At 43.7% G+C, this 25,472-nt stretch overlaps 1 protein-coding gene across 1 annotated transcript in view; it reads left to right on the top strand.

Annotated features, from left to right (window-relative positions):
* The window catches only part of CLUAP1 (clusterin associated protein 1), a 133,193-nt gene that overhangs the window by 61,298 nt on the left and 46,423 nt on the right, over positions 1-25,472 (top strand). The window contains exon 5 of the mRNA XM_038420669.2: positions 13,262-13,334. Coding sequence (XP_038276597.1) covers positions 13,262-13,334 — 73 coding nt within the window. The remainder of the gene's footprint in view (positions 1-13,261; positions 13,335-25,472) is intronic.

Below are 25,472 nucleotides of genomic sequence, written 5' to 3'. Positions count from 1 at the left end.
TTCTTTGGCAATCTCACCTGTTGATAGAATAAACATAACTGATGTCACCAAAGGCGGAATTCTAAATAGCTTGTGACCACATTCTTGAAAAGGGGGCTTTGGTTTTCTTCCATGCATCTGTAAAATATTTCCTTTGGCGGTTGTTACACTTATACCTGCCAAATTACCAACCCAGGAGTCCATGTGATTTAGATGTGCTTCTTTCCCTTTGAACTTCTGGGAAAATGTTCATTCCATTTTCTTTCCCTGAAGATGTCCTTTTTAGTAGCCATTCCATGAGCTACAAAAGCCATCGAGATTCAGATTCATATGGCTGAGTGACCCCTTCCTGAAACCTTTATTCTTTTTCAGAAGGGCTCAGTGTTGTTGAGGCCACATCCTAAACATCCTAAATATTTGTCAAAGGAAGGGTCAAGAGATTCATTTAAATCAATCTGTTATACTTCCAGTTTTCCTCCCTGTGATATTACCCAGGGTACAATTTGGACCGATGAACACCTGCATCCCCTCAGTTCTCCAGCCTGGGGTGCCTTCTACACGGCTTCACTGTGAGAGCTAACACTCCTGGTCTGCTCATACCCAGCCTCCAGCATATAAATCACCCCCAGCTATAATGTGTGAGTGCAATAGCCAGCCACTCCTGAATTACCCAGCAGAGCAACACCAGCAAATTCCCAGTCCCAGACTTTCCCCCAGAAATGTGCATCTTGTACTGCCCAGCTCTCTCCTTCTGGACAATACAAGCTCATAGAAAGTCCGTCATTTTATTAATAGAAAATGATATGCACAAACCCTGTTATCTCAAATGGAATTTCCCAAACACTTCAATCCAAACACATTGGTTTAGATAAAACAATAAAACAAGATTATTAACTACAGAAAGAAACGTTTGGTTACAAGAAAATAAAAGTAAAACGCAACTAATACCTAACTTAACAAGGTAAGTGGATTCAAAGCAAAAATCTCTCTCACCACATCTTAGCAGTTTTACTGGCTGAACTTCTTTCAGACTGGAACTCTCCCTAGTCAATTTTGCTTCCTTTGTTCTTCAAGTGCTGCTGATGTTGTGAATAGAGATGAAGGAGGAGATATTTTGGGGTGTCCATTTCCCCTTTTTAGAATTCTCTTTCTTCTTTGAGAATCACCTCCCACAGAGGTTCAGGAGACAGAAAGTCTGTGTGGACAAGAACCTCAGACCATTTCTTTGTGAAAATGTAGATTTTTCGCACACACTCTCTTTCCTGCCAAAGAATAGCTGCTTAAGCAGGTGAAAGTCCATTTGATTTTGTTGTCACCTGGCTAAGGCGTCAGTTTGCCTTTTGTCTCTGAGGAACTGGTTCATGCCTGCCCTTAGTAATATCATAGAGTAGAATCATATAACTTTACATACAATGTTGCCACACATATTTTACCGGGACAATAACAATCGGCAAATTCTGCATTTTCAAATGATACCTCAGAAGGCATACTTTGTGCAAGATTTATCATAGGTCTATAAAAGGGGTGAATATAGGGGTACAGACTGTTACACACCTGAAAAAAGAAAAGGAGTACTTGTGGCACCTTAGAGACTAACAAATTTATTTGAGCATAAGCTTTCGTGAGCTACAGCTCACTTCATCGGATGCATTTGGTAGAAAATACAGAGGGGAGATTTATATACACACAGAGAGAACATGAAACAATGGGTTTTATCATACACACTGTAAGGAGAGTGATCACTTAAGATGAGCCATCACCAGCAGCAGGGGGGGAGGGAGGAAAACCTTTCATGGTGACAAGCAAGGTAGGCTATTTCCAGCAGTTAACAAGAACATCTGAGGAACAGTGAGGGGTGGGGTGGGGGGGAGAAATACCATGGGGAAATAGTTTTATTTTGTGTAATGACTCATCCATTCCCAGTCTCTATTCAAGCCTAAGTTAATTGTATCCAGTTTGCAAATTAATTCCAATTCAGCAGTCTCTCGTTGGAGTCTGTTTTTGAAGTTTTTTTTGTTGAAGGATAGCCACCCTCAGGTCTGTAATCGAGTGACCAGAGAGATTGAAGTGTTCTCCAATTGGTTTTTGAATGTTATAATTCTTGACGTCTGATTTGTGCCCATTCATTCTTTTACGTAGAGACTGTCCAGTTTGACCAATGTACATGGCAGAGGGGCATTGCTGGCACATGATGGCATATATCACATTGGTAGATGCGCAGGTGAACGAGCCTCTGATAGTGTGGCTGATGTGATTAGGCCCTATGATGGTGTCCCCTGAATAGATATGTGGACAGAGTTGGCAACGGGCTTTGTTGCAAAGATAGATTCTTGGATTAGTGGTTCTGTTGTGTGGTGTGTGGTTGCTGGTGAGTATTTTCTTCAGATTGGGGGGCTGTCTGTAAGCAAGGACTGGCCTGTCTTCCAAGATCTGTGAGAGTGATGGGTCGTCCTTCAGGATAGGTTGTAGATCCTTGATGATGCGTTGGAGAGGTTTTAGTTGGGGGCTGAAGGTGATGGCTAGTGGCGTTCTGTTATTTTCTTTGTTGGGCCTGTCCTGTAGTAGGTGACTTCTGGGTACTCTTCTGGCTCTGTCAATCTGTTTCTTCACTTCAGCAGGTGGGTATTGTAGTTGTAGGAATGCATGATAGAGATCTTGTAGGTGTTTGTCTCTGTCTGAGGGGTTGGAGCAAATGCGGTTATATCGTAGAGCTTGGCTGTAGACAATGGATCGAGTGGTATGATCTGGATGAAAGCTAGAGGCATGTAGGTAGGAATAGCGGTCAGTAGGTTTCCAATATAGGGTGGTGTTTATGTGACCATCGCTTATTAGCACCGTAGTGTCCAGGAAGTGGATCTCTTGTGTGGACTGGTCCAGGCTGAGGTTGATGGTGGGATGGAAATAGCCTACCTTGCTTGTCACTATGAAAGGTTTTCCTCCCTCCCCCCCCCGCTGCTGGTGATGGCTCATTTTAAGTGATCGCTCTCCTTACAGTGTGTATGATAAAACCCATTGTTTCATGTTCTCTGTGTGTGTATATAAATCTCCCCTCTGTATTTTCCACCAAATGCATCCGATGAAGTGAGCTGTAGCTCACGAAAGCTTATGCTCAAATAAATTTGTTAGTCTCTAAGGTACCACAAGTCCTCCTTTTCTTTTTACGAATACAGACTAACACGGCTGCTACTCTGAAACCTGACACACCTGAAACTTTGTGACTTTCTGGGAGAGGCCAAGTTACAAAGGGCTATATGTGAAAATGGTCATTAGCTTTTACTTGGACAGAACCGAGCCATTCTGTAACTCATTCATAGCTTTTAAGGGAAATTATGAGTCTGTTACCATTGTAAGCCTATCAAAGTGGACCAATGCTTTGTACCTACCTACCTCCATTATGAGCAGGCTGGAGTCTCAGTACCAAGTAGTAAGAGGTCATTCTGTTTGGATGCATCTGCATTGGCTGGAAAGTTGTAAGGCAGTCACTGTTGCAAAGCATTGTTTTCTGATTCTAGAGCCAGATTAGAAGCTTGTTTTGAGAGATCAGGCTTTAGTTTCTGTTTGATTAATGCTTCTCAGTTCTCTTCCAGGGTATTGCTTCTGCTTTCTAATCTGCTAGTGAGATCCTGTGGAGGAAATAATTTCAGGAGCATGAAAGGAAGGATTGATTACCAGAAACTGCAGTTCTCTGAATGCTTTGCCTCTGAAACCCCTTCCCCTCTTCTTCAGAGTCTGTAAATAGGCTTTGTTAATTTGGAGAAGAATGGAAGGTAGTTAGGTGGGAGGGCCATTTATATCTGCAGCTGTGATGTCTAGCTATATGCCTATGGCCAGTGTGGACACTGCTGTGAATAACTCTAGAGTTCACAAAGTCTTGCATTTAATTTCCTATGGTGTAGATCCACAGAGGTGATGTAGTCAGAGAATTCCAGCTACAAGTAATTAACCTTCCTCAGCTCACTTGCCATGCCCACAGTCCCTCTCATTCCCAATTTACCCCTTCCCTTCAACCCCTAGCTACTTCATTTCCCATCCTCATTTGTTTTAATGAGCAAAGTGGGGATCCCTGGAAGAAGCACCGGTATACCATACTGATGCAAACTAGCCCAGTATGTTCCTGACAGAAGAAGCTGATACAAGAGGACGGTTCCCTTAATAGAGTATTTAGAAGGTATTTAATTCACAGGAGCTAAATTGTCAAGAAAATGTGCTAGTCTCTTTTTCCCTCTCTGTGCTTTGGCAGTCTTAATTTGACTCTTTCAAAGTTCCCCTCAGAATATTTATCCATCTCCATGAGTTTTAACATCTAGATGCAGAATAGTAATTACATGATTATGTCTTGTTTTACATTCTTTGAAGGAGCAGCCTCCACTTTCATCTTGCAGAAAGATTAATTTTATTATTTCTTCTCAGAACCTTGTGCTCATTCCCAGAAGGAGACATGCAGGTTTCTAAATGTTCTGTTATCCATCATTGAATTTAATCCCATCAAAGCAGATGCTTAGTGCAGTTGAAAAGATGAACAATGCGCAGTCCTCAAATAGGTGTTTCACTCTCACACACACATGAAACTGTAGTCAGCACATAGGGGAGTAAGCTGTAATAATCAGTAGGAAGTTGAGTTTTTTGTTTTGTTTTTGGAACTGTAATTATAAATCTAAAAAACAAGATAGAAAATCATTGTTATGAGCTGTAATATTGCCCTCCCCCTGCCCCTACTTGCTCACCCCACACTCTCACTGATTCTTTCTCTCACTCACACTTGAAATCTCTAATGAAGCTTTCCCTTTATCTCCTAAACCCCCCTCACTTTCAGTTTCTAACACTTGGCAGTTTGGGTCTTGGTAGATTGTACACAGCTCCCCAGGCTCTGACACTTTGTACTTGGTCCCTTAGCAAACTGCAGATACCCAGACTACTTTGTCATTTTGTTCCTCTAGGCATAGTCCAGATCATGAAAGATAATTGTGTTCTAGTTCATGTGGAACAGCTGAGAATGGGGAAGCCACAGCTTCCCAGAGTAATAGAACATTATGGTAGTACACTAAGACTTATCCTTATTTGACAATTTAAACTTGAGAGATATGGAGATAGCCTGATTCATTTACATACAGTGTTGTAGCCATGGTGGTCCCAGGATATTAGAGAGAGATTGATATTACCTCACCCACCTTTTCTCTCTGATTCATTTATAATTTTGGGGTTGAAAAGTCTCTAGTACAGACTGTGAACATTCTCTATACATTCCAAACTTGATTAGTTAAATCCTCAGTGCAGGCTGGGGGCAGGGGAACACCCAAAACTGTCTGACAATCAGAAATGATTGGGAATGCCACTTCTGCACATCTTGAAGTTTACATAAAGAGCCTCCCAGCCCAGAGTGCAGATTTTGCAGATTACTGGCTGGTTCCCCAGAGTAAGTATTTCCTTAAACTCAGCCCACTGTCTCAACAGGACTGACTCCATTCTGGCTAACTCTTTCCCTTCATCCCAAAAGGCGCTGCATTCCACTGATGCTGTTTGTTTTCTAGCTGGTGCTAGAGAATTATAGAATTATTATTCCTCAGAAAGGGAAACTATAAGAAAAAGAGAGAAAGATATGTATTGAAGGAAACTGAGAGGCATGAAAACAAACATGAAATGAGAGTGCTGACTGCTGGGGAACTTTGACTGCAAAATACAAAATGTGTGTGTTTCTCCGAAGTGATCAGAATTTCAGGTACTTTGGAACGTACCGTGGAGTTTGCTAGAGGAGGGATTGAAGTATATTGAACTGTAGACAAATGCTAAAAGCCCAACCCCATATAGCAACTCAATGGTAAGCCCTAAAAGGCAGGTTTTATGAGCAGCTCACAGTACATTTTTTTTTTTACCTTCAGACTCCTGTGCTCTAACTTTTGTTGCCTTGGTGACTCTGGGAGATGGCGAACCACAGAATGGAGGCTAGGAACAGTAGGACAAATCTGATGAGTTCTGTGTGTGGGCGGCCAGGGGATTCTGGGACTTAGTGAGGGATGTGCTCTGTCTGATTATATGATGCACAATAAATTTAAGGAAATATGTTCAGTGAAGAAGAAAACATGTCTCCTAATTAAATCGTGTTATAATAACTAAACTTCAACTCGTTTGAAAAGGTGAATATGGAGCATTTTAGTAGTGTTGTTTCAGAATTTTAAGAGCTCAAGATACTTATTCCAAAAGCAGCCTCTAAAACTGCAGGTTTCCTAGCAGAGAATCTCAGATTTACTCGTGCCATATTGGTGCAGTAGTTAGCCTTTTTGCACATGTGTGTGTGCAGGCCAGACAGCCAAAGACTTAACTGCTGGATTTGCAGGTGTGTAGGCAAGGATTTGCACACACCAAAACATAGGCATGAAAATTGGCACTCACAAAGGTGGAGCCCCTGTTGATATTGGCCCAAAGACTTCACTAGTTTAAATTATTGGCAAGGTCAGTACTTGGCTGTTTTTTCCTGTCACACAGAGTGTATTGTGTTTGGTTCAGACTTTGTGCCATGACCTTTATTCTCTTGCTATAGCCCTGGAGCGCATAATGCCCACCTAGGCTTTGCAGTATTATATTCACGATTCCAAGTAATCATTAGCAGCTTTCTGGGTGTCCATGGAGCCATTGTCCTCTCTCTGTTACCTCTCCTAGCCATAATGCTTTCTAAAAACTCTGTGAACTGAACAGTTCCATATGACTGTTTCCATGACTATCTGAAACATACTATGGATTAGGTGGGATTTGGTTCTTTTTGTAGGGAAGCAAAGCAGAAGGATGCCAGGATCCATGACTTGTGCTTCCTGGCCAGGAGAATAGTTGAAATTTTTTTGTTCTCCTTATTTTAGGGAATTATTTCTTCTTCTTTGAATGTTTGCTTATGTCGATTCCCCTCTAGGTGTGTGCGCACCCACGTGCACAGTTGTTGGAGATTTCTGCCTTAGCGGTATCCATAGGCCAGCTATGGCACCCTCTGGAGTGGAGCTCCCATGCAGCGGTATATCAGGCACCACCATGTTACCTAGCAGCTCTGTGTTCTTGGGGAACCAGGGCACAGTACCCAGCCTGTCTGACTCACGAAAGACCTCCTCCCCCAGCCTCTGCTAGAACCAAAACTGATCAGAAGAAAGACTTACAAAATGCAATGAAAAGGCAGTGGGAGACACACCTAAACCCCTGGGACAGGGGTGACAGGAATATGGAAACTCCCCTAGCCTCATTTACATTGAAAATGGGACAGGGAGGCATGTCCATTAGCATACAGAATAGAGAACAGAAATTCCAAGGCAAGAACCGCACAGAACTCTGGGACCAGAAAAGCAGGAAAGCACTGCATGAAGGGGGATCTCTGCTCCAGATATTAATGAACCCACGTCTGCACACACCCAGCTCAGTAGTTATCAGACCAATTCTAGTAATAAATTCTTTCTTGGTATCCAAAATAGTGAAACTCCCTAATTGCATTGTGAGCTCCCTCCAAGAAATACCACCCATAGCCAGGAATAATCAGTTCCTATTGTCTAGCCTGAACAAAACAACTTTGGTATACTCCCTTGAGCCATCAGTTTACACATAAACAAATCTAGTGTTCTCCTTTGAACCATTGTTGTTTCCCTACAAAAACCCCTACCCATGCTCAAGTAAGTGTTCTGATGCCTGGATCCAAAATCTGTATCAGTTCTATTAGGACTTCATCTTCTCCTGACTGATCGTGCTGGAGGCTCTCTGCCTGTCCCCAGCACTCTGGACCCTCAGCTACCACTACCACCTGGGAACCCCAATCAATTCAAGCTTCATGGAGTGATGAGAACCTATCTCTCTCTCTCTCTCTCTCAGTATAGCCTTCTGACCCTGACTTGTGTGGTCAGTTATAGTTTTCTAAACCTGACTTATAATCAAATTTAAGTTAGATTTAATATTGTAACTGTTTTGTTTGTTTGACTCCCCTATGGTTATTACCTGGCAATGAAAAACTTTCATGGTTAAGCTGATTGCTTCTCTCCCTCTCTCTTTCTCTCCCCCTCGTGGGTGTTTTTTTGGCTTCCTCATTTGCTCTGCAGCAATACTCTTTGTACCTAAGCTAAAGATCTCTGCAGCACCCAAAAATCCTGTGGGGTTTGCTCATCAAGTGGGTTACTACCAGAACAACTGTAACGTGAAAGTGAGGACAGGGACATGCTGAATCTTGGACATATGAGGGTGGCAGCTTGGAAGTGCTGCTTGACCCAGTTTGCTGAGTCCAGGGCCAAATAAGGGTGGCAGATCGAAAGTGCTGCTTGACCCAGCCTGCTCAGATGTACTCTATTCTGGTGTGATGTCCATGACATATAAGGGCGACAGCTTGGAGATGCTGTTTGACCCAGCCTGCTGAATCCAAGGGCATATGAGGGTGACAGCTTGGAAATGCTGCTCGAGCAAGCCTATTGAGTCCAGGGATATATAAGGGGTCAGCTTGGGAGTGCTGATTAACCCGGTCCTCTCAGACGCTCTCTGTTAATGTGTGTTTGTGTGTTCATCTGATTCTGGGGCTGGAAGAACACAGCCCTGGGGAACCTAGGTCCTGCAGGTTCCTCCTGAAGTACAGCTCCGTATGAGAACACAAGTGACACAAGCAGTACATTTATAGAATTAGAGACACCCTCCTCCCCCCCTGGAAGAGTAACCCTAATAAATGAGCGTACCCCAAAGTAATGGGCAAATCTCATAACAGCCGGCCATGCACCCTCTCAGTTCCTTCTAACCACCCGTGACGGTTGGTTGGAGCACCTTGTCTTGCTTTGCAAGAGCAGTAGCAGTTATCCATTGACTGGTTTCATTGTTGTTGTACATAGTTTCATAGATAGTTAGTTGATAGTGTTAGTTAGTCAATAGATTCCCAATTAGGACTTTGCCCTGAGCGGGGCATGCCCCGCTTCCCCAGCTTTAAGCCAGGTGCATCATGCAGCAGGCCGATGTTGATCAGCGATCCGCACGATGGCTGTCTTAAGAGTCTGGGAGAAGGCCATCGCAAAGACAGGTGAGAACTTTCGCCCATGGACCCAGAAAGAGAGGGATATCCACTTGAGAGCCTAATTGATAGAGGCTGCTCTTTGTCTGGCGTCGGAACCCTCCACCACGGTACCTATGCCCAGCACTTCGGCCTCAGCATGCAGCACACCGCCGACGCCGAACTTGGCCCAGCACTGTTCCGTTTTGCCTGCACCAAATAAGAGGTTTGAAGAAAAGAAACCCCTCAGTACTGAAGGATGGAGGGGCCTCAGGCAACGGACCAGTGTCAGGCCACACGCCCACTATGGAGTTTCATGAGGGTACCACGGAGGTCGGACCCACCAGCCCACGCCAGGGACTCACCCCCCATCCTGGGCAGCAGCACGGGTTCCCAGCCGGTAATGGTGCAACTGCGGTGCAGGGAGGGGGCCTGTTGGCAGCATGTGACCAAGCAGGGCCAGCAAACCCTGGCAAAAATTGTGGGGGGGACGTGATGCCATGTGCCCCACCCAAACATGTTGCCTCTGGCTTCTGCCCAGCAGGGAGGAGGATCTTGGGGCTTCAGCCCCATCGGCTGTGCCTACTAGGGCTTGGGGCTTCAGCTGGAGCGGATCTGAAGCCCCAAGCCCCAGCAGACATGCCCTGGCTCTCAAACTTCTGAAGATTGTCGTGTGCGGCTCAGACTGTCAGTAACTTTGGCAACCCTTGTTTGATGCCATTCAGGGAACTGATTTAAACTATACTAGCAAAGCACTCTTCTGGTGGTATATTGTGTGTCTCCACAAGGGTTTTTTCCCTATATATTTCTGCCGGTAGATCTATACCATCAAACCCTTTTAAGAGTAGAAAAGGTCAGCTGGTGCAGGCCAATCACCCACATTCCATGAGAGGCACACATAGCTAGCACTTGCTGCAAAGGACAGCTTATGCCCTAACTGTCTGGTGACCTGTCACTGCCCCTTTGGGACTATGGTGCATCAACTAGTCCAGTAGCCAATCCACCTTCCTAGCAGTTTTCACAAGCACTGGCTAGAAATCCTAGCTTGCTGCTCTGTGAGGCTTGGTGAGAGGAGGTTCTCTTCTCCATTAACATACCTGGCTGTACCATGGAGGGCTGGATGTGGCCCTTAAAGTTATATCATTCTAACTGAAAGTGTAAAGATGTTTGTATTATAAGCCATGCAATCAAAGTGTGTCCTTTTCAGATATTATATCTGCAGTGCATTCGGAAATAAAGTGTGTTTAATGTAACAGCAGTGTGTTGGGTTTCTGTTCATTAAGGGCTTGCGGTGTAGCTCCACTTATGTTCTAGGAGGGAAGATTTCCTCCTGAGATCAATGGCCCTTTCAGCTTCTCTTCTAATCTTGCTCCCTGTGTCAAGGTCAAGCTCTTTTTTTTCATGCTAAATATGAATAGTTAATATGCAGTTTGATCTAGCATAGTCTTCTATCAAAGCACTTGTATTTATTATTTTTAATTGTATGCCCGTTTGCACTGCTGCTAAAGGAGTGTGGGTTCCTGTCCAGAAAATCAAAGCCCCAGAAAAAACAGAACCCAGTCAAACAGTACATTAAAGCTGTTGTCTACCTTTATTGCTTTTATGGGGCTGTAGCTGAGTTGCATATCCAGTATATTTTTGGCAGGTGAATAGTGAAATCATTGGATTAATTGTTGGCAAGCTGATGAGGATTTATGATACTATCTTTATCTTATTTTATTTTCCTTATTATAACTAATCTATCATATTTCTAGGATGCCTTTCATCACTGAGGCTGCTCTAACTTATCCCCGCTGGTAAGAGCCCCCAAAGGGCTGTTCTGTCAGCCAGGGGTCACTGGAGCACAACAGCACTCTAGGCATGGCCCCTCCTACTGGGCTTAACTCTGGCACAGCTCTGGCATGCTGTAGGTCAGTAGAAGATGATAAAGAGTTGGTTACACTGGGTCTACCTATCCAGAGATTCCCCCATGCCCAGTTAGTATGGTTTTATGAATGGCAAAAAGAAGCTCTAGCATGGAGCAGGATCTGACTCCTGATGTTTTTTCCACTGTCAGTCACCTCTGTTTTTACTTTTCATTAGGGCTGTCAATTAATCGCAGTTAACTCACGCGATTAACTCAAAAAAATTAACTGCGATTTAGAAAATTAATTGTGATTAATCGCACTGTTAAACAATAGAATACCAATTGACATTTATTGAATATTTTTGGATGTTTGTCTACATTTTCAAATATTTTGATTTCTATTACAACACAGAATACAAAGTGTACAGTACTCACTTTATATTAGTTTATTACAAATATTTGCACTGTAAAAATGATAAACAAAAGAAATAGTATTTTTTCAATTCACCTCATACAAGTACTGTAGTGCAATCTCTGTTGTGAAAGCGAAATTTACAAATGTTGATTTTTTTTTGTTACATAACTGCACTCAAAAACAAAACAATGTAAAACTTTAAAATCTACAAGTCCACTCAGTCCTACTTCTTGTTCAGCCAACCACTAAGACAAACAAGTTTGTTTACATTTACAGGAGATATTGCTACCTGCTTCTTATTAACAATGTTACCTGAAAGTGAGAACAGGCACTCACATGGCACTTTTGTAGCTGGCTTTGCAGGGTATTTACGTGCTAGATATGCTAAACGTTCATATGCCCCTTCATGCTTCAGCCACCATTCCAGAGACCATGCTTCCATGCTGATGATGTTCATTAAAAAAATAGTGCGTTAATTAAATTTGTGACTGAACCTCTTGGGGGAGAATTGTATGTCTCCTGTTCTGTTTTACCTGCATTCTGCCATATATTTCATGTTATAGCAGTCTCAGATGATCACCCAGCACATGTTGTTTGATTTATGAACACTGCCACTGCAGATTTGACAAAACGCAAAGAAGATACCAATGTGAGATTTCTAAAAATAGTTACCACACTTGACCCAAGGTTTCCGCATTGTCCATCTCACTGTCCTGCTCTGAAGCATGCGGCAATTTTCTCATCCGCTAATCTATCCTTACAAAAATAAGCTCTTATTCTTTGACCCTCCTGTTGCACCAATGGAACATCCTTTCCAAGAATCCAACCACATCGGCATGCATTTTAGTGGCTTGAGTATATTTTAATCCTAAAAGTATGGAGAACTTCATGAACTTCATAGGGGGGAAGGATAGCTCAGTGGTTTGAGCATTGGCCTGCTAAACCCAGGGTTGTGAGCTCAGTCCTTGAGGCAGGCCATTTAGGGATCTGGGGCAAAAATTTGGCATTGGTCCTGCTTTGAGCAAGAGGTTGGACTTCATGATCTCCTGAGGTCTCTTCTAACCCTGATATTCTATGAACTCAGTTGCACTCTGCTCCCAGCAGTTGTTTTGTGATGAACTCAGGCTAAAGGGAGTGTTAACCGCTCTGTGAAGCACTTGTCTGTCTGTGTTACTCATTCTACACATCTGCCCTTATCCTCTAGGTCTTTTTTACAATGGCAGGCATGTTTTCTTCCTCAGAATACTGAGCTGGGAGTAATGTGCCACTTCTCTGGCCTAGATGTTGCTACCCTCGAAAACACTAGTGCTCTGGTCAGCTTTCCTCTATTCCACCGTTCACCACTCTCCTAAATCCCAAATAATACTTAGCACATCTCTTCCTTTACAGTTTAATAGAGCAATTTCTAACTAGCCATTTACCCCTGCCAGACTAGGATTTTGCAATGCCTAAAGACCACTTTATAATTGCTTCTATATTGTTCTTGCTCATTAGATTCAGGCCTTTTAATGAATTGTGAGTCATTGGTTTTTATGGGAAATCCTGCTTTCCAGAAAATCATCACTGTTCGTCAGTACATCAGCCGCTGTTCTAGCCTTCTGTTCTTTGCCTTTGCTCTCAATCCCCAAACGTGGTTATTGTACCATAGTTGCCTTAGATCTTTTTTTCCTTTCCACGGGAAGCACCTTTCACATAGAAATGGCAGTCATTTTTCATGGGATTGAGACAGTTGGATTCATTTTCAATGTGATGAGTGAGGGCTTAGTCACATGACTCTCATTGAGAGTTGTATGGCTGACTCCCTTTGCACTGCTTTACCTCTGTATTCCTTACATCCCTCCCCTATGGTCAAAAAGGCAATGAACTCCCCAATTTATATGGAGACTGTTTCTTTCTGAAACACTTCCCATTCTGAAATTCTCTAGTTTTAATCTTTTCCTAAGTGCCCTTAACTGTTACTGCAGGAACATCTGATTAACCACCTGACGTGGGAATGTGGCAGCTGTTCTGATTCTGATATATTCACTCCTTGCAGGAAGCAGAGAACACACTACGCCTGATGCAGAACAGGCTGAAGGAGGAGGAAAAACGCCTGCTCAAAAGTGGAAGTAAGCTATATTTCTTAACTGCATGGGTTAGAAAAATAAACTGTAAATTGTCAGCTGTTTCATACAGAAAGATCCCGTCAAAGCTGAGGGGAATTTTTATCAGCTGCCTACTGGGTAGGCTGAAGAGCAGAAAAAGTAAAACCCCATTAGCTTAAAAAAAACTCCCAGAATCACTAACCTAACGTGTATGTGACTGCACCCTGTAAATCATACCTGCAGTACCGAGGTGAGTGCAGTCACCTAGTAAATACCTCGCTTAACGTTGTAGTTAAGTTCCTGAAAAATGCTACTTTAAGCGAAACAACGTTAAGCGAATCCAATTTCCCCATAAGAATTAATGTAAATGAGGGGGTTAGGTTCCAGGGAAACTTTTTTCGCTAGATGAAAGACTATATTTTGTATATGTATGTATATATACATACACACACACACACACACAGAGTATCAGTTTTAAACAAACAATTTAATAATGTACACAGCAATGATGATTGAGAAGCTTGGTTGAGGTGGTGGAGTCAGAGGGTGGAAGAGGGTGGGATATTTCCCAGTGAATGCCTAAGTGCTAAAAGAATGAACTAGCACTCAGAAGGGTTAACACATTGTTGTTAATGTAGCCTCACACTCTACAAGGCAGCAGGAATGGAGGTAGGAGACACAGCATGGCAGAGAGAGACAGAGACACACACAGTGTTTGTGTGTGTGTGAGAGTGAGAGAAAGGGGGAAAGACCTTGTGTGTGAGAGAGAGACATGCACATTGCCCCTTTAAGTACACTGACACCACTCTATGTACATTGCCTTTTTAAGTTGATCAGTAAATTGAGACAGCAGCTACTGCCAGCAAGCTCCCTCAGTCCTGAGCCCTGTCGTGCCCCCCCCGGCTCTGTGGAGATGGGGTAAAGGAGCAGGGGGAGGGGGACACTCTGACATTAGCACCCCTCTTTCCTTCCTGCCCCTCTTCACAGCAAGCAGGAGGCTCCTGGGAGCAGCTCCAAGGCAGAGGGCACAAGCAGGGGAGGAGGGACACTGGAACTACCTGGCAATTGATAGCCTGCTGGGTGGCTGCTGCACAGGGAACTTAGGGGAGCTGATAGGGGGCTGCTGGTCCACCCTGGTTCCAAGCCCCCACCAGCTAGCTCCAACTGGCTGCTCTTCCTGCAAGCAGTGGAGAAAGCAGGCAGCTGCCAAACAACGTTATAAGGGAGCATTGCGCAACTTTAAACGAGCATGTTCTCTAATTGATCAGCAACGTAACAATGAAACCTGGGATGACATTAAGTGAGGAGTTACTGTATGCTCTGCAATAGCATGAAGGAGGTCATCTGGACTTCATTCCCGATCTCAGATTGTTATTCTCCAGACAGAAGGTGCTAGACATGCGACAGAGGCACTGCGCATAGCTCCTGAGGGAAGGCACTGCTGAAGGAAGTTCAGTGTTTTGACAAGGGTTAAACTCCAATTCAGCAAGGTATTTAAGCATGTGTGTAACTTTGGCTATGGAACTAGGTGGTTGCTTAAAGTTACATAGCTGCTTATGTACCTTGCAGAATTGGAGTTTAAGTTCTGATTTCATTAATTTGCATGATACTTACATGCTGTGGAATTTGTTTGTGGATTGATATTAATCCTTTATGGTGAATGATTCAGGTAATAACCTTTTCTCTAGTAAATCATGAATGAATGACTAATTTTGAAGGAGTGCTCCTTGATTACCAAAAATAATTACATCATGGGCCATGGTCTACTCTCAACTACATCTGTGCATCTTCCTTGATTTTAGTGGGGTATATGGGTATGAATGAAGTCAGAACTTGGGCCTATCATGTTAACTTTTACTTTTATTAAATAGAAACCTAGTAGAGGATTAGAAGGGAATAATTTCCTCCTGAGGTTTTGTCAGCATTGTGAACATGTAAGATTGTGCTGCTTCAGTAGTTAGACATGAGTAGAACTCTCTTGTGTAAATTACCACCATGACTTTAATATTGCAATATATGCATTTATATATAGCAGGAAAAATAGATGAGGATTAATCCTCTAGCTCAGATAAAGCAAATTCCATTAAAACTAAAATTGACATAGAATGTAAAAGTTGCATTTAACAACTTTAATTTTCTGCAGGTGTTCTCCCACCAGACAAGAGGGAAAGAGAATTCATTCATTCATTCTCTCCACTGTTCCCACCACCATATATCAGTACACTTAACTTATAAAAGTTTTCTATACCCCCTTTAACCCTGGGAGTACAGGATGTACAATATATATTAGAATAACGTATCATCTTTTTGTTGATTCTTCTGAGAATATAATAAGATGAAATTTGATAAAGACAAGTTCAAAGGACTTCACTTGGGAAGGAAAGCAAAACTATAAAATGGGTGCTAACTGGCAAGGCGGTAGTACTGCTGAAAAGGATCTGAGAGTTGTACTGAATCACAAATTGAATATTAGTCACCAAAGTGACGCAGTTGCAAAGAAGGCTAATATCACTCTGAGGTATATTACCAGGGAGTGTCAAAGGGACAGGATGCAGAGAAAAAATTTCTAGACACCATTAATGACTGCTTCTTGGAGCAGCTAGTCTTGGAACCCAGAAGGGGAGAGGCAGTACTTGATGTAGTCCTAAGTGGTGCACAGGATCTGGTCCAAGAGATGAATATAGTTGAACTGCTCGATAATAGCGACCATAATGTAATTAAATTTAACATCCTTCTGAGGGGGGAATACCAACGAAACCCACCCCAGCAGCATTTAACTTCGAAAAGGGGAACTACACAAATGAAGAAGCTAGTTAAAGGGAAATTAAAAAGAACAGTCACAAGAATGAAATGCCTGCAAGCTGCATGGAAACTTTTAAAAAACACCATAATAGAGGTTCAAACTAAATGTATACCCCAAATTTTTTAAAAAAATGCCAAAAAATGCCAGCATAGTTGAACAACAGAGTAAGAGATGGTTATAGACAAAAATACATCCATTAAAAATTGGAAGTAAAATCCTACTGGGGAAAATAGAAAGGAGAATAAACTCTGAAAAGTCAAGTGTAAAAATAATCAGGCAGGCCAAAAAAGAATTTGAAGATCAACTAGGAAAAGACAAAAACTAAGAGCAAAAAAAATTGTAAGAACATGAGAAGCAGGAAGCCTGCCTAACAATCAGTGGGGCCACTGATTGCTGAACCAACAGTATATAGACATGCTGTGGGTTCCTGATTTATCATATTTTATATTTGTAGACATTTTATATTTAAGCTTTGAGGTGATAAAGTCAGGTGAAAATCAGGATTGTTGAAGTGGAATGTATATCCAGTGCAGTGTTCAATCAAATCTAGTACAGATAGTTTCTGTAACCAGTCTACGCCTATAAATTACTAAATGTCTGGTAGACATAGAATCATAAAATCCTAGAAATGTAAGGCTAGAAGGGACCTCTAGAAATGAACAAGTCCAGCCTCCTGTGCTGTGGCAGGACCAAGAAAACCTCCCAGACTATCCCTGACAGGTGCTTGTCCAGCTTGTTTTTAAAAGCTTCCAAAAAATGGGGACTCCACAACCTTGGAAGCCTATTCCAGAGTTTAACTACCCTTGTAGTTAGAAAGTGTTTCCTAATATCTAATCCAAGTCTCCCTTGCTGCATATTAAACACATTACTTCTCATCCTAACTTCAGTGGACATGGAAAACAACTGATCACCATCCTCTTTCTAACCGCCTTTAGCATAGCTGAAGACTGTTCTTAGGTCCCTGATCATCACTGTAAGGATTCAGTACAACACTGAACAATTACGCAGGTGCATATCCTTGCAAAACTGTCATGAAAATTTACCTGCCCAAGGACCAAGTCTGTTTGCCAACTCTAATACCGTGACAATGTTAAAACTAAGGATATTTTGCCTGCCTGTCAAAAAATCAGCCTGGCAAAATAATTTTAGCATCAGGCTGCTCATATTGCTACAGTATAACAAATCTTGTGTTCCTACATGGACACTGTCCTTATTGGACACTCATTCATTTTACAGACTGAGTGGTTCTCATGGCAAAACTAGACACTGTCCTCAGTTTTGTGTATATGTAACAAGCATCTGTCCTCGGTTCTATCAATGGTTTTTATAGTGCCTATCAGTGTAGTGCCTAATATTTTAAATGTCTCGTGATAGGGATGGCCAGGGAGCAGTGGGAGAGTGGGAGATAAATAAGCCCTAGGCTAATTATGGCTAGGGAGGGTTGCTACAGGTAGTTGTAGTCAATTAAGGCTCTGTCAGGAACCTAATAAAACCCCTTGCTTCAGGCAGTCAGGGTGTGCGAGAAAGGAGAGAGGACTGGAGTTTGGAGATGTGTTGCTGAGATTTGAAAGACCAGAGAACCGAAGGAAGGGAAACCCTTCTCCAGCAAGGCAGGGAGACTCCCTCCCCCAGTGTCAAGGACCAAGCGTAACGCTACCCAAGGGGGAAGAGGGTAAGAAACCTGCAGAGGTTGAGAGGGTCTGGAGCTCAGAATGAGGAGCAAACCCAGACCCTTCCCCCACTTACCTCCTCTACCACCTTCCCGGGCCACTAGCAGGGCCCACGACACCCCAAAAGCAAGGGCAAGGGGTGGCATCTTAGCCCCCCGCCCGGAAAAACATGGGACCCAGCATACCAACATTGGCCTTTTTGTCACAGTCTTTATTCTGTTCTCAACTAATTTATTAACTTAATTTATTAATTCTTAACTATTTATTCTCAACTAATCCAAGCTCTGAATTTCAATAAATTGGCACTTGCCTTCTCTCTTCAACCTCTGCTGTGCTACAAAACAAGTACTACGCTTTGCCAGAAATAGTCCTGTTATATAATGGTCTCTCGGGGTATTTTTGTGTGGAAATAAAGATTGTACAAAGGTTACCAATCCATTTAAGTATCACTTTTTCTAGTACCTGGTTTCCAATATTTCCATCTTGCAAACAGTACTAAAACCCCAATTGATTTCTGAAGTTCAGGTATTTATTAAGTGACTTTATAACACAATGTGGTATAACTTAGTACAGCCCTCATTTTTCACTATGATATTTTTACGGAGGTGCAGGTCACAACTTTCTGACAAATTTGAGTTGATGTGTTAAATAATGCCCTACTCAAAGATCAGGCTGGTACTGAGTTATATGGAAGAACTTTGTGAAATTCACAGGAATTTCAGGAGAAGTTAGTTCGTTCTCTCTGTTCTCAGCAGAGGATCCTGAAGAATGCTCAGTCTAATAGACCTCCAAGGGGACTCATCAGAAAATATAAATACTGAGGATTTGATTTCTCCAGAGTTAGCTAAAATGTAAGCTACCTAGAACTCCTGCTACATCTCCTGCAGAAAATGAACTGCTGATTTTCAGTCCCGTCTCATCGAAATATCAGCAGAGATGGTAGAAGGATTCAGACAATGAGAGAATCACGTCCATTAATGCGCACAAAAGCGCAGAGCTTATGTGGACAGGATGAGTGCTGAGCTCTGTCAGTCGGTAGTGACACATTAGTCACGATAGTCCAGTTTAAGTTGTCAGAATTGCCTTAGTACTTCTGTTCTGTATAGTGGATTGCAGCGTTCCAGAACAGCCCAACTTACGGAATACCTATCCATTACACTAAATATGAACAAAATCTTCTAGGATGCTTGTTTTCATCCGATTCAGAAATAAATTCTGTTAAAAAGCCTGCACCATCAGGAGCAGATGCAAGTGGGAAATTGGATCAATTTAAAATTCAACTGATCCTTTCCATGTTAATACTTTAAAAATGTGAACAGTATCTTAAACTACAATGTAAATATAAAAAAGGTGACCTTAACAGAGGGTTAGATGTTGGGGGACATGGGAAATTACAAACGGGTTGACGGAACAACAAGAAGGAAATCAATGGGGGACTCTGATGAACACTTTAGATGTCTGTACAGAAGTGCAAGGAGTATGGGGAATAAACAGGAAGAACTGGAAGTATTAGTACATAAGCTAAATTATGGTTTAATTGGCATCACAGAGACTTGGTGGGGTAAGTCTTATGACTGAAATATTGGTTTAAAAAAAAAGAGTATAGCTTGTTCAGAAAGGACAGGCAGGGAAAAGAGAGAGGAGGGGTTTCATTATACATAAAATATATAGATTTGTTCTGAGGTCCAAAAAGAGGTGGGAGGCAGACCACTTGAGAGTTCCTCGTTAAAGATAAAAGGGTTAAAAAATAGGGGTGATGTCATGGTGGAGGTCTATTCTAGATCATCAAATCAGGAAGAGGAAGAGGCATTTCTAAAACAAATAATGGAAACATCCAAAAACACAAGACCTGAGAGTAAAGGGGAACTTTAACTATCCAGACATATGTTGGAAAAGTAATACAGCAAAACACAAAATCTCCAGTAGGTTCTTGGAATGTATCAGGGACAACTTTTTGTTTCAGACAGTGTAGGAAGTAACTAGGGGGACAGCCATTTTAGACTTGATTCTGACTAAGGGTATGTGTACACTACGAAATTAAGTCGAATTTATAGAAGTCGATTTTTTAGAAAGCGATTGTGTGTGTCCCCACACAAATGCACTAAGTGCATTAAGTTGGTAGAGTGTGTCCACAGTACCGACGCTAGCGTCGACTTTCGGAGCATTGCACTGTGGGTAGCTATCCCACAGTTCCCGCAGTCTCTGCTGCCCATTGGAATTCTGGGTTAAGCTCCCAATGCCTAATGGGGCAAAAACATTGTCGCAGGTGATTTTGGGTACATGTCGTCAGTTGCCCCTCCCTCCGTGAAAGCAATGGCAGACAATAGTTTCGCGCCTTTTTTCCATGCAGGCGCCATACTGCTTTCAGCAGACGGTGCAGTAGGATTGCTAACCATCGTCGTCATCCATCGCTTCCACTGCCACTCTGCTCTCCTGATGCTATGAATCTACCTCACAGGTCCTCTATATGACCATCGTCATCCACCAATTCCGCTGGCACTCTGCTCTCCTGGTGGTCTCGCAGGGCCGCTTCCGCTGCAACTCTTGTCTTGCCATACCACGACAAGCGTGCAGCCCGCTCAGCTGTTGTGTCCTGGCAACAGGCGGTGTGCAAAACTAGTCATCCAACCACCGCTTCCCCTGCAACTCTGCTCTGGTGCAGATGCCATACCATGGCAAGCATGGAGCCCGCTCAGATTACTGCGGCAGTTATGAACATTGTAAACATCTCGCGCATTATCATGCAGTATACGCAGAACTAGAACCTGCAAAAGCAGGTGAGGAGGCGACGGCAGTGCGGGGACGGGAGTGATGAGGACACGGACACAGTCTTCTCTCAAAGCACGGGCCTGGCAATTTGGCCATCCTGGTGGCAATGGGGCAGGCTCATGCCATGGGCCCGGGAAACAAGCACAGATTGATGGGACCACAAAGTGTTCATGATTCCCAGTGGCTGCGAAACTTTCACATGTGTAAGGGCATTTTCATGGAACTTTGACTTGCTTTCCCCTGCTCTGAAGCACAAGAATACCAAGATGAGAGCAGCCCTCACGGTTCACAAGTGAGTGGCGATAGTCCTCTGGAAGCTTGCAATGCCAGGCAGCAACTGATCAGTCAGGAATCAATTTGGAGTGGGCAAATCTACTGTGGGGGCTGCTGTGATCCAAGTAGCCAACGCAATCACTGAGCTGCTGCTATCAAGGGTAGTGACTCTGGGAAATGTGCAGGTCATAGTGGATGGCTTTGCTGCAATGGGATTCCCTAACTGTGGTGGGGCGATAGACAGAATGCATATCCCTATCTTGGGACCGGACCACCAAAGGCAGCAGTACATAAACCGAAAGGGGTACTTTTCAATGGTGCTGCAAGCACTGGTGGATCACAAGGGACGTTTCACCAACATCAACGTGGGATGGCCGGGAAAGGTACATGACATTCGCATCTTCAGGAACTCTGGTCTGTATGAACAGCTGCAGCAAGGGACTTACTTTCCAAACCAGAAAATAACCGTTGGGGATGTTGAAATGCCTATAGTTATACCCTGGACAGTAGTCAGGAGCTGTTCGACTATAGGCTGAGCAAGTGCAGAATGGTGGTAAAATGTGTATTTGGACATTTAAAAGCGCGCTGGTACAGTTCACTGAGTCAGTTAGACCTCAGAGAAACCAATATTCCCACTGTTATTACTGCTTGCTGCAGGGCTTTGGAGCTGTGCTCTGGCTCCACTCTAGCTCCAGGCAAAACCTTGCAGCTCCACTGCCCTGGCTTGGTGTGTGCTCCACAATATCTGTGATAGTAAGGGGAAAGATGTTTATGGCAGGGTGGGAAGTTGAGGCAAATCACCTGGCCGCTGATTACGCACAGCCAGACACCAGAGTGGTTAGAAGAGCACAGCAGGGTGCGCTGCACATCAGAGAATCTTTAAAAACTAGTTTCATAGCTGACTGGGCTACGGTGTGACAGTTCTGTTTGTTTCTCCTTGATGAAAACCGGCCCCCTTGGTTCACTCTACTTCCCTATAAGCCAACCTCCCTCCCCTCCCCCCTGCGATCACTGCTTGCAGAGGCAATAAAGTTATTGTTTCAAATTCATGCATTCTTTATTAATTCATCACACAAATAGGGGGGATAACTGCCAAGGTAGCCCGGGAGGGGTGGGGGAGAAGGGAAGCACCGGGTGGGATGGTGAATGAGGGAAGAACTAGGCCACACTGCACTTCAAAACTTATTGAATGCCAGCCTTCTGTTGCTTGGGCAGTCCTCTGGGGTGGAGTGGTTGGATGCACGGAGGGCCTCTCCCTTGCCCCCCTGCATTCTTGGGCATCTGGGTGAGGAGCCTATGGAACTTGGAGAGGAGGGCAGTTGGTTACACAGGGGCTGCAGTGGCAATCTGTGCCTTTCCTGCACCTCAACCATGCACCGGAGCATATCAGTTTGATCCTTCAGTAGTCTCGGCATTGCATCCTGCCTCCTTTCATCACGCTGCCGCCACCTTTCCTCTTGATCCCACCACCTCTCCTGTTGCTCCAGCCATCTATCCCCTCGTGCGTCCCTCCTATCCTCACGTTAGTTTTGTGCTTTCCTGGACTCTGCCATTGTCTGCTTTCACGTGTTCTGCTGGGCTCTTTCAGTGCAGGTGGACTGAATGAACTCAGATCATTTAATCGCAAGTGCGTTTTTTTCGCCTTCTTATCTGTGCTAGCCTCTGGGACAGAGATGCTAGTCAATGTTGAAACATTTGCAGCTATGGGAGGAAAAAAAGGGAGATTAAAATTGAAAAAAGACACATTGGCCATTTAAAAGGAGGGGCTGATGTTTTCGGGTTAATGTGCAGCACAAACCCAACTAAACCCCCTGCACACACCCAATTCTCTGGGATGATCGCTTCACCCCTCCCCTCACCGCGTGGCTAACAGCGGGGATGATTTCTTTTCAGCCACAGACAAACAGCCCAGCAGGAACGGCCACCTCTGATGTCCCCTTAATAAAATTCCCCTATTTCAACCAGGTGACCATGAATGATATCACTCTGAGGATAACACAGAGAGATAAAGAACGGATGTTGCTTGAATACCAGCAAACACCAGGACCACATGCTGCCATGCTTTCTTATGCATTGATTCCAGACTACATGCTACTGGCCTGGTGTGGTAAAGTGTCCTACCATGGAGGACGCAATAAGGCTGCCCTCCCCAGAAATCTTTTGCAAAGGCTTTGGGAGTACCTCCAGGACAGCTTCATTGAGATGTCCCTGGAGGATTTCCCCCCCCATCCCCAGATACGTAAACAGACTTTTCCCAGTAGCTGTACTGACTGCAAATGCATCCCAAGTCTTCAGGGGAAATTAAACACCCTTGCTTTTAAACTATTATATTTACAAAGGTACACTCACCAGAAGTGCCTTCTCTCCCTTCAAGGTCCGGGAGCCCGGGTTGGGAGGGTATTGGCTCCAGGGTGATAAACAGTTCCTGGCTGTCAGAGAGAACGGTTTCTCCACTTGCCTGGTGTGTGCACTATCATCTTCCTCGTCCCCAAAATCCTCATCCCTGTTGCATGAGACTCCCTTACAGGAGTCCACGTACAGGTGTGGGGTAGTTGTAGGGGCACCCCCTAGAATTGCATGCAGATCATAGAGGCAGCATGTCTGGGGCTCTGACCCCAAGCGGGCGTTTGCCTCTGTGGTTTTTTGGTAGGCTTGCCTGAGCTCCTTAAGTTTCACGCAGCACTGCTGTGGGTCCCTGTGATAGCCTCTGTCCTTCATGCCCTTGGAGATTTTTTTCAAATATTTTGGCATTTCATCTTTTGGAACAGAGTTCTGATAGCACAGATTCATCTCCCCATACAGCGATCAGGTCCAGTACCTCCCATTCGGTCCATGCTGGAGCTCTTTTGTGATCCTGGGACTCCATGGTCATCTCTGCTGATGAGCTCTGCGTGGTCACGCCATGGTGACAAAACAGGAAATGAAATTCAAAAGTTGGCAGGGCTTTTCCTGTGTACCTGGCCAGTGCATCCAAGTTGGGAGTGCTGTCCAGAGCAGTCACAATGGAGCACTGTGGGATTGCTCCCGGAGCCAGTACAATCGAATTGCATCCACACTACCCCAAATTCAACCTGGCGATGTTGATTTGAGTGCTAATCCCCTTGTCAGGGAGGAGTACAGAAATCAATTTTAAGAGCCCATTAAGTCAACAAAAATGGCTTTGTTGTGTGGACAGGTGCAGGGTTAAAAAAATCGATCTAATGCTGCTAAATTAGACTTAAACTTTTAGTGTAGACCAGGGCGAAGAGGGAAAAATTGCTAGCAAATCTGAAGGTGAAAGGCAATTTTGGTGAAAGTGATCATGAAATGATGAGGATTTCATGATTTTAAGGAAAGGAAGGTGAGAGCAGCGGAATAAGGACAATGGACTTCAAAAAAGCAGCCTTTAACAAACTCAAATAGCTGGGAGGTAAGGTCCCATGGGAAGAAAATTTAAGGGAAAAACGTAATCAGGAGAGCCAGCATTTCCTCAAGGGAACAATAGTAAAGCACAACTGCAAACTATTCTGATGCAAAGGAAAGGTAGGAGGAGACAATATGGTTCCATCAGGAGTTCTTTAATTACCTGAATATCAAAAAGGAATCCTACAGAGAGTGGAAATATGGTCAAATTGTTAAGGAGTATAAAAGAATAGCACAAGTATGTAGGGACAAAATCAGAAAGGCTAAGGCCCAAAATGAGTTACAACTGACAAGGGACATAAAAGGCAATAAGAAGAGGTTCTTTAAATACATTAGAAAAGAGAAAGACAAAGGAAAGTGTAGGTCCTCTACTTAGCAGGGAAGGAGCGCTAATAACGGATGACAACAGATTGACAGAGCCAGAAGAGTACCCAGAAGTCACCTACTACAGGACAGGCCCAACAAAGAAAACAACAGAACGCCACTAGCCATCACCTTCAGCCCCCAACTAAAACCTCTCCAACGCATCATCAAGGATCTACAACCTATCCTGAAGGACGAGCCATCACTCTCTCAGATCTTGGGAGACAGGCCAGTCCTTGCTTACAGACAGCCCCCCAATCTGAAGCAAATACTCACCAGCAACCACACACCACACAACAGAACCACTAACCCAGGAACCTATCCTTGCAACAAAGCCTGTTGCCAACTCTGTCCACATATCTATTCAGGGGATACCATCATAGGGCCTAATCACATCAGCCACATTATCAGAGGCTCGTTCACCTGCGCATCTACCAATGTGATATATGCCATCATGTGCCAGCAATGCCCCTCTGCCATGTTCATTGGCCAAACTGGACAGTCTCTACGTAAAAGAATGAATGGACACAAATCAGACGTCAAGAATTATAACATTCAAAAACCAGTTGGAGAACACTTCAATCTCTCTGGTCACTCGATCACAGACCTAAGAGTGGCTATACTTCAACAAAAAAGCTTCAAAAACAGACTCCAACGAGAGACTGCTGAATTGGAATTAATTTGCAAACTGGATACAATTAACTTAGGCTTGAATAGAGACTGGGAATGGATGAGTCATTACACAAAGTAAAACTATTTCCCCATGGTATTTCTCCCTCCCACCCCGCACACCCCCCACTGTTCCTCTGATATTCTTGTTAACTGCTGGAATTAGCCTACCTTGCTTGTCACCATGAAAAGTTTTCCTCCTTTCCCCCCCCC

This window comes from Dermochelys coriacea, chromosome 10, assembly GCF_009764565.3.
Source record: "Dermochelys coriacea isolate rDerCor1 chromosome 10, rDerCor1.pri.v4, whole genome shotgun sequence".
Classification (NCBI taxonomy): domain Eukaryota; kingdom Metazoa; phylum Chordata; order Testudines; family Dermochelyidae; genus Dermochelys; species Dermochelys coriacea.
Note: the sequence above shows the minus strand (reverse complement) of the source record. Positions and strands in the feature narration are given on the sequence as shown.